General features: G+C 35.1%; 1 protein-coding gene and 1 non-coding gene across 2 annotated transcripts; both read right to left on the minus strand.

Annotated features, from left to right (window-relative positions):
* Window positions 1–327: 327 nt before the first annotated feature.
* TRNAT-CGU (transfer RNA threonine (anticodon CGU)) lies at window positions 328–399 on the minus strand. Its single transcript has one exon. It is a non-coding gene; the product is annotated as a tRNA-Thr (tRNA).
* A 939-nt stretch (window positions 400–1338) lies between these two features.
* On the minus strand, window positions 1339–2912 carry LOC103998530 (HMG1/2-like protein). Its single transcript, XM_009420018.3, has 8 exons — window positions 2780–2912; window positions 2615–2672; window positions 2387–2497; window positions 2212–2269; window positions 2009–2053; window positions 1835–1915; window positions 1647–1745; window positions 1339–1550 (listed from the first exon to the last, which is right to left on the minus strand). The coding sequence occupies exons 2-8, from the start codon at window positions 2662–2664 to the stop codon at window positions 1530–1532; spliced, it is 465 nt and encodes a 154-aa protein (XP_009418293.1). The 5' UTR covers window positions 2665–2672; window positions 2780–2912; the 3' UTR covers window positions 1339–1529.
* Window positions 2913–10498: the final 7586 nt, after the last annotated feature.

Genomic DNA, 10498 nt, shown 5'->3' on the forward strand with positions numbered 1-10498 from the left:
GAAATTAAAAAAAAAGTTAGAGGAAAAAATAACAGTGGGAGGGAAAATAGGAAGAAGGAAACATACGGTAATTTAGAAGAAAAAATCCATGAAAGCAGAAACAAAATTAGGGAGATTAGAAGATTAAGATACTTTGCCCATTCTTCTATGATAAATAAGTTAAATAATAGGAAAATCAGGAAGAAAAAATTAACAGGGGGACAAGAAACTTTGCCCATTCTTCTATCCGGTAGAATCTGCAATTTGATCTATAAAAAAGAGAAAATTTAGAAGAAAATCTATATTAAAAAAATAAGAAAAAAAATAAGGAGTCACTAAAACAAAATCAGCTCCCGGCGAGGATCGAACTCGCGACCTTTCGCTTACGAAGCGAACGCACTACCACTATGCTACGGAAGCCACATATTATTTTTGGACAGAATAAATGATTAGATATGTAAGAAAAAAGTCTCAAGTGATAATTGCAATCACATTATTTCTTGTGTTGCAGTAACAGAATCGAGCATTAATAAATATTATGTTTAGCAAGCTGAAATCGTGATACCATTATAATTAAGATTGCTAAAATTCGCCAACCTCATACTAAAATATGATAACAGAAAATTAATAATAAAGAAATAAAATTGCGTGTCGCTATACGGGTAGTGAACAATAAAGAGTTTTGTCGATTTCACGCGGTGCCACATTAATTGATTTCAGCAGGTCGGCCATGGAAAAAAAGCATAACGCATCGAGCATCACATAAGAAATAATCATCAATATGGTGTGACCCAAGGTGAAAAAGAATACAAACAACTAAATTATTGTTCTCCTTTTTCCAATAACCACTACACTTATTACTGCAATACTTCGAAAGCTACATGCATCTCAGGTTTAAACCCATTTAATTGCCGATGAACATAATTTGAGGTGGTAAATAACCTTCTTCTATTGCACTCGAAGGAAACTACTAGATTGTGTTAGACACGCCATTTAGAATAGCACAACAGAAATTAAAATCACCATTTACCGCAGCAAGCAGGCGAAGCAATACGTACTGTGTTGCCCTTGTCAGATGGAGACTTGGTGGTGGCATTAATTATTCTACAGCTCATACTGGGTCACCCCATACTATTTAAAAGGCTCTTTAAATGATGAACATTAAGACAGGCTCCTAAACACCAATTATTAGCCAACAAAAAAAGCAGTAAATGCGCCTCCACCACACATCAAATATCAAGTAGATGGTAAGACCAAATGGCTATTGATCAATCACAAAATATTCCTATCACCTGGAGCAACTGAATAGCACACACTCATGCATAAACCACCACAATAATGGGCAAGAACCGGGTCAAGTGGGCCCTAAATTAGCTCGCGTTAGATGAAATTAGGTACATGTTAGTGACGAAGAGCCAGGCCATGGCTTTGCCATCATAGAAGACAGTGATATCTTATAGAATTGTCCTGCTTCAAATAGGAACTAGAACAAAGGCAAAAAAAAAAAATAAAGGATAACACAGCCCACAGGAGCCTTTGCTTCTATTCCCTCACTCATCATCCTCCTCTTCCTGTTCCAAGACAGTATCAAATCATAGGATTAGCATATAAATTTTGCCAATAGCAACTCAACAACCTTAGAAATTCTTTTTTTGATGATTACAGACCTCCTCGGTTCCCTCTTCATCCTCTTCGTCATCATTCACCTCAGACTTGGATTTGTCAGACTCGTCTTCGTCCCCGGCAGCATGACTTCCTCCCCCAGACTTCAGTCAACCATCATCAGAAATGTTAAATAATTAATCTCCAAATAAATAAAATAGGGTACCAAAAAAATTCAATTTGAGAACTCTACCTGATTCTTATTATATGCAGCTATCTTCTTGGTATACTCCGTCTTAAACTTAGCCGCCTTGGCCACATAAGGAGCCTTTTCCTGGAATTCGAACATGTAGCTTTGCTCAGGTAAATAATTTTAGCAAGATCAACAGTCTAACTAAAAAAAGAAAGAAAAGCTACAATTACTTACAGCTTCTGACAGGGATTTCCACTTGTCTCCGCCGGCTTTACCAACCTAATTAGATTAAAGCAGCTGCAATTAATGGTTTTTTAACAAAAAAAAAAAAGACAGATAAATTGAGAGATCAAACTAGTTGTGGAATTTTATTTCAACAAAAAGATTCAAATTCTCAGAAAATGGATCTGCAAGAGAGAGAGGAAGACGAATATTACCACAGAGACCGACTTGTTGTTCGGATTCTTCTCCTTGAATGACTTCCTGAATTCTTCCCTGACAATCCAAAAAGGAGAAACATAAATCATCATATAAAGCAAAAAAAATTTAGATCCGAAAGTTGAATAGGAAGGACAGCCAAGAAAAAGTCAAGCAAGTGAAAGGAGAGCTCACATGAAGACGAAGAAGGCGCTGGCAGGCCTCTTAGGCTTGTTGGGATCCTTGTCCGCCTTCGACTTCCTCGGCTTTTTACTAGCCCGTTCCGGTCCCTTCTTGACCGAAAGTCTTGAATAAACCCCCCAAAAGATCACAAAAAAATATCACCATCAGATTCCAAAGCCCTAATTTTTCAAGACACCGATCAATCCACCAAGCAAACAAGCAAGAAGAACAGATTCTCACTTGCTATCGGCCTTCTTGGGGGCATCCGCCTTCGATTTACCCCGTTTCATGGCGAGATCTGCAGCAAAAACGATCAGATCGGGCAGGAATCTCCCGGGGATCCCAAAACACCAAAGAAACCCGAAAGAGATCGCGGGGAAGAGAGAGAAAAGGACGGAACTTTACCGTGAGATCAGGGCTTCTTGGCTCGGAGCGGTGGAGAGGGATGACGAATCGGTCAAGAAGGCATTGGGAGGGCGGGAGGGGAGGGATAAGAAGGGGCGAAGAGTGGTGGGTGCGTGAAGAGGCGTTGTAGAGGGGAAATCAAAATCCAACGGCTCGAGATGGTTGGGAACCGAGGGCGACATAGGAGTTGGGACGGGACTTTTCCTCGAAACACGTCATCGATCCGCGTGATCTCTGTCCATTCGCTCCCGACGATACCTTCCCCCTCTTCCATTCTAGATCCTCACAATAAATTCGACACACTATGGCTACCCAATCAAAGGCAGATGACGGCTGGGTCCCGCCGTAAAGTCTTGGACCCTTGGAATAAATCGTGTGATGGGTGATCAGATATTCTCTTCTTCTCCCGTTCGGCGCTCGTTCTTAGCCGCAATACTAGCGTCGAGCTTCGCCGTTTGATTCACATCGCGCGGTGGAGAGAGAGATGGGCGTCGTGAACGGTAGGATTATTCGTCACGTGCCTGGGATCGCCGATTCCGAAGAGAGATATTTCTGTACCCCGAAAACATTTTGTTTACTCGACCATGACGTACCTTCCGAACGACTCGTTCTCCAAGATTAATGAATCATCAAGTGGGTCCTAGGGTCGGTAAAATATGAAGCCGGGTGAACGATGCGCTAGATATGTTCCCCGACCGCAGTTGAAACTTGTTCTCTGAATATCCGCCGTCAGATTGCGGGGACCACCAACAAACGGTAGAGGATGTAGATTACCATGAGTGCAGCTGTCCAAGATTCGTTGGGAACCGTACATGCGTGACATGATAAAAAAAATTAATTTTATATTCCTGTAAAGCAATAAATTTTAAATCCTGACGATTATTGCGTTAAGGAAAAGAATGGAATTTCTTATATATATATATATATATATATATATATATATATATGAAATTGCTTAGCAATTTGGAATTATATAATTGCATCAGTCGATTTTCAAGACTTTCCATCTTTATTTTTATTTTGAAATCTCTATTTTCTCCTTACCACTCCTTTTATGAAGCTTTCCAGTAATTTGCTTTTATTTTATGTCATTGTTGTTGACCGATAAAAAAGAAAGCAACGCTGTCGATGACACAAGCCGGAAGTGATTCAACTCATCTAAGACAATGATAAATTGGATTGAATCTCGTTCTGGTGAGATAGGCATGTCACAAATAGCCTACGCAAAATATTGTCAGTGAAGGAACTGTTCTGAATTGTACCCTCATGTATAGTTACCAAAACTGAATTAATCGTTGACTCAGTAATATATATATATATATATATATATATATGCTCGCATCCTCTCTTCTTTGCGAGCTCTACTTTTATTTTCTTCTTTTTCTTTATTTACTTACCTTTTCTCATTCTCCGGTCTAACTAATTCTTATTTATCCAAACCATTCTTATAATTAGATAAAAATATCGATCAAATTTTATCCTATATTAAAATAATAATATATCAATATTTGAGATTAATTCGACAGATGGAGTCTAATTTGATCCATCACAATATCGAGTTAGGAAGTAAAATATTCTCTAAAATATTTCATATTTCAGAAACATGTTCCTCTATTCCATAATTAGGAGTTCACTTATACTTCAAATTCTACAAATTTATTTTAGATCCTCACATAAGACCTCAACATTAGAGTGATTATATTGAGCACGTTCTCCATACTTGTTTTGCATGTGATTGATCTTGATAGATTCTTAAAAAGTGAAATTCTTTATGAAGCGGTCTATATCGGCTTGACTCTATGACATGGATCAACTATCAACAAATGACTTGTAAGTCAATTTTTTATTTTTCTAGTTTGACTAATTAACATAATTTATTTTGTACAATTTTGCATTTATGATTTCTATTCACAAAACAAGGGCAACATTTTTATGCACACTGTTATATCCCATAATATTTCTTTAAAACGTAACTTTTTTTATTTTTGTCATTTGGACAAAAAAAAGTTATTATGGAGAATATTCTTTCTCTTCAAACATGAGAAAAAGTATTGAAAGCTCCACTCTTTGTCCCATTTTTATGATTTTACAGTGACTGTCATTGTCAAATTGTTATAGTTTCAAATTGTTATAGTTTTCTAGTGCCAAAGGAGCTTTTTATATTGAGAATAAAGTTATGAGTATGCAAAGAATAAAGCGTGCTAAAACGAATCCAAAGACTTCAAATATCAAAGACTCCAAAGACATGTATAATTTTCTCCTCTCAAAGGGAAAACATATGGACACCATTTTACCTGCCTATACTTGGTGATACTTAACTAAATATCCTAATCAAAAGAACATTAATCAAGACCAAAGGCATAAATTTTGTTGATGTTTGTTGCTTAAAATATGGAACATAATGTTTCAATGACCTATTATCTTTATTTGATTCTCTATTAATGTTTAAGTTGGTGGAATTTTTTATATGTATTGCTTTAGAGATTATCTTTGTTCATTTATTTGGAAGTGGAATATGTTGTTTAACACCTAAACATGATGTCCTCTCAATCTTGTGTCGTACAAATATCATAAGACCTCCATATACTCTTCCCCTCCATTCTTTTCTATTCTCCATAGTTTCTACTCTCTCACTTATAATTTCAGTTTATTCTTAATAAATTTTACGCATGTCCATACTATATGAATCAAAAACAATAATTATGTGCATATTATCGACTCATAGAAAAAAAAAAGAAAAAACAAACAAAACATGACGATTACATCATGATGATGCGTCCTCAGTCAAATTAAGGAATCGCATGATGTACATTAATGAAGTCATAATAATTTTCATCCAAAAAATTCTATTTCCTATTAACCTTTTTGAAACCTTAGGATTCTCAAATCCAGTAGTCCGTAAAGGAGCATATTCTTTCATGAGACCTCTCTTAGTGCCCCCTTCTTGCTTGATCCTGACCATGATAAGTACCCATTCCAAACCTCAGAAGCTTTTCTTGATCCCTGTCCTTGGCTTTCGAATATCTTTTTCTTCCTTTGTTAGGCCTTGTTCATGTTCATAAGCCTTGTGTTTTTTCTTGCTAAGTAAATGAGGGATGTCAACTCGACTTAGGGATTTATGATCAGAGTACCTGCAGAAAGATGTACTTATTTGTAATGGATTTTGAATCCAGGATAAACAAAGTAATTGTTATGATTCTGATCCTTGCATTGCAAGATAGAGATTGATGAGTTGATTCATTGGTTCGTTTAGGCTCATCTCTTCCGGTATAAGCTGCTTGTTGATAGCCATTCTATTGGTGAGGACCAGGTTCTGGATGGCCAGGTAGGCGGACTGAGATCTTCCTAGTTACAAGGTTCCTCACAAGAGGGTTAGGTCATCCGGATATCTTCGGGTAGTCGGTGATCCTGCATGATAGGTCGGTACCAATGGTTGCCTGGTGTGGTCTCTCTAATGCCTAAGATAGCAAAGAAGAAAAGACAATAATGTACGCTGTATGATTGAGTTAGTGTATCGAAAACCCTCTCTTAGCGTAAGCTAATAGATTCTTTTTTATACTCGATCTCTGAGCCTTTTTTTACTGGTTAGCCTAGGATAAGATCAAGTTAACTGTCTAATTATTCTTGTATTTTATCTTGATAATATAGGGCAGTTATTGCCAATCATTAATGTGGGACACATCGAGATGCACTATGATGCCATTTTGGGGGTTGATATCTCTCGTCCTCTCTTATAAGGTCAGCTTGTTAAAATCTTTTTTATTTAGTGGTATCAAAGCCTTACTCTTGATGTTAGCATATTATGTTTATGGTTAGAAAATTAAGAAGTATGATATACTCTTATCACTTATATAAGATTTTGTGTATTAGAAACTTAATTTGTTAAGTACAACCATATAGCTCATCAAGATAAGGTCTACTGATAATAATGGTGGTAACGACAATGACGTTATTGGGATGGTAGTGGTAATTTCGATGGTAATGACCTTCATGATAGAGGTAATGGTAATTACTCCAACAATAATGATTGGGGAGTGTCAGCCTTATGGGCAACGTTAGAAGCATAAGAAGCAATAATGACCTAAGAATTCCGAGAGATACACAATATACTAACTTGATTTTAGGTGCTAATTAAGTTCATGATGATGGCAGGATATCTTGAATCTCAGATTTTGATGATGAAACTAATTGATGGTGTTTATCTGATTTATATTTTGAGTAACGCAGGAAACCTCAATCAAGGAGAGACAATTGAAGCAGGAAGAATCATGTTGGGCCGGATTGGAACATCTCAGAAGATTGGACGTCGAGTTGGAGGATCGGTCGACGCGTTAGTAAAAGACTTCGGGCCAAGAATTCAGGCATCGAGCCAATAAGAGTGAAAATTACGTTAAGGAAATCGGAGTTATGGAGGTCAATAGACTGATTGGGTAATAGGCTGCAAGAGAGGACGATGTGCCGAAAAATCGAACAAAGCATCAAACCAATGATATGACCGGACAACATTTGATGAGCTTTGTAATAATTGTCTAGATTGAAATAGATTTTAAGTCTAATTGAGTCGGTATTAGGGTGAAACAATGCCAACTTAATTAGGGGCCAATTGGGCCTAAATTGTGAGTGATTTGGACTCATTAAGAGGCTCATTCAATGACCCAAATGTTGGGCCAAGTAGTGGCACCGCTATAATTGGCGGTAGAACCACTTGTGAGTTGGAAAACTCGAAAAACTTGATCTTTGATGCTGTCAGGCAGTGGTATCACCCAATGACAGAGTGTCAAGTGGTGGTACCACCAAACTGGGTAGTGGTATCGCCCAGTGTCAGGTTGCAGGCGATGGTACTGTCCAGTGCATGCGGTGGTACCACCTGTACCCTGAAATCTCGGGGATTTGAATATTGGGCTCCAAATTTGAATCCATTTGGGGTTTATAAATACCCCACTCTTTCCTTCTTAGGATAACAAGAATTGGGTAAAACGAGGGAAAGAATCCTCGATGAAAAATAGTTGAAAAAACTTAAAAAGTGTTGAGCATTCCCTCCACATCTTAGAGTTTAGAGTTCATTCTAAAAGAGGTGTGAAACTTGTAAAGGTTCTCTCTTGAGCCTATTAAAAGGAGAGTAGAGTTGTAAAGAGGTGGTTGGTGTTCGCCTACTAAAGGAAGACCGATGGTGGATGCCGATAGCCTCAACGGAGGAGGAATCAGGAGTAGATATAGGTCATGACGATCGAACCACTATAAAAATCTGGTTTGTATTTACTTCTTGCTATATATCTTTATTGCAAACTGAATTCCTCCTTCACTACGTTTTCATACGATTTCAAGTTAATATTTTTTCGAAATGGGTTTAATCAAATGAAATATTTTTTAACCGATATGATTTTATCTACTGCACTAATTCTCCCCCCCACCTCTTAGTGCCGACTCGTTCCTAAGTATTAGAGCCTTGTTATTTCTAATTTTGTTTAACACCCAAGAGAAATGACTCTTTTCAACTTTCAAGAGGGATTTTCTCTCATTCGTCCTCCCATATTCAATGGGACAAACTACACATATTAGAAAACTCGAATAAGAGTTTTCTTACTTTCATTGAATTTCGATTAATGAAATATAGTTGAATTTGATTTTCAAAAATCTTCTCTTCCAATGAACCTTTGGAATGATTTGGAGAAGAAGACTTTTTCTCTAAATGCAAAGGCTATGAATGCCCTGTTTTGCGCCTTAAACAAAAATGAATTTAATCGGGTTTCTACTTATGAAATGACTTTCGATATTTGATACACCCTTGAAATCACACATGAAGGCATGAATAGAGTAAAATAGTATGGAATAAATCTTTTAATGCATGATTTTGAGTTATTTCAAATTGAACCAAGCAAGACTATTAGAGACATGTACACCCATTTTACGAATGTCGTCAATAGTCTAAAAATAATAAATATTTTTTAAATTTTGAACTCGTTAATAAAATATTGAGATCCTTTCCAAAAAGTTGGGATCTTAAAATAATAGCAATACAAGAAGCAAAAGATCTCAATATTTTTTCACTTGAAGAACTTATCGGTTCATTATTGACATATGAAATGACTTACAATGCTCATGAATAGCTTGAGAATAACTTTCCAAAGAACAGGAAGGATTTGATACTTCGAACAATAGAATACCACTTGAGTGATGACTTAAGTGATGATGATGATGATCTTGAACTCTTAAAGCTTAAAAAATTCTTAAAACAAGAATTAAAGATTAAAAATGAACTTACAAAGAAGAGGTTGCCAAAGAAGAAGACACTCAAAATGACTTGAGACAAATCAAGCTCATCCGAAGACGAGGAGCAAATCAACAAAGATGATGTGGCCTTTCACATTGAGGTAAACAACTCACCCGAAATCCCTTTACTTTATTTTGAAATTACATGATACTTTTCATGAGTTATTTTTAAATTAGTTAGTAAATAAAAATAAAATAAAAATAAAAATTTGATCATGACAATTGCATGCACTAAGCATGAAAAGTTAGATTCACTTAAAAAAAATACATTACTACAACAAACAAAATGATCTTGAAAATTCTTTATGTTGATGAAATTAATTTTGATGATTTAATGGTGTATAATGATGTAATGAAAATATTAAAAGTTTTGGTACAATGCTTGATGATTTTATTCTATGCATGAGATTTTGAAGTTATACATGATGATTTATGTGATTTATTGATCTAGAAGATTTTTGTGATAAATCTTACACTTTCAGTTTTAACGATGATATATGTTTTGATTTGGCAAAAAATGACAAGGATATGCTTGAATGAAATCAAATCACTTAAATTGAAATAACTAAAAGAAAATATATTTTGAAAATAAATGTTTGTATCATATTTGATGATTTTACATTTTGAAACTGTGCATGATGAATTGAAGAAATAATGGTTTGAATCCATGAATTGATAATTTTTTTGTCATACGAATCATGATTCATTCAATTGATACTCTAAATTTTTTTTTAATGATTCATGATAAATTGAGACATTATACATGAATCTAGTTTTCGTGTGAATCTATTTATCTTACCTTCATTGAATCTTCCGAAAAGTGATTTTGATGATTTAAATTTGAATGAAAAATTTTCAACCAAATCATGAACTTTCTTTTTGATTTCTCTACTTGAGACATCTTTTATAAGAATCAAATTATTTTCCATCTTCGATTATTTCTTCTTATCATTTACTAAAGAAGAGACTTATGCAAACAAACTATGATCTTAATAATGGTTTGTAATGGTTTAAAATTATGCATGTTATATGTTGAACATTTGAAACCATGTTTTGGTATCATGCATATCTAAGAAATATTGATTTGACAAATTGAATGAGTTGAAAATGAATGATGATTTTTCTCTTGATTATAACTTGTGATATTTTTTATATATGAATCATCATCTTGATTTCTCGATATTTACATGAGATTTTTCTATGAATCAATATTTTTCATACTATGATTCTTCTAGGTATTCACAAAAAAGGATATATTCAAATTAACTATGATATGCTACTTAACATTTTGATAATTTATGACTTGAGTTTTATTATGCATTATTCCCCTCTTCTTCATTTTTATTTACAATAATAAAGCGGAGAAAAGAAATCACTAGCATTTCAAGAGATAAATTTATTTATTTCACTTTAAATCTCTTGCAAGTGATTTTGATGATCTTGATTATT

Source organism: Musa acuminata, chromosome BXJ3-9, assembly GCF_036884655.1.
Source record: "Musa acuminata AAA Group cultivar baxijiao chromosome BXJ3-9, Cavendish_Baxijiao_AAA, whole genome shotgun sequence".
Taxonomy (NCBI): Eukaryota; Viridiplantae; Streptophyta; class Magnoliopsida; order Zingiberales; family Musaceae; genus Musa; species Musa acuminata.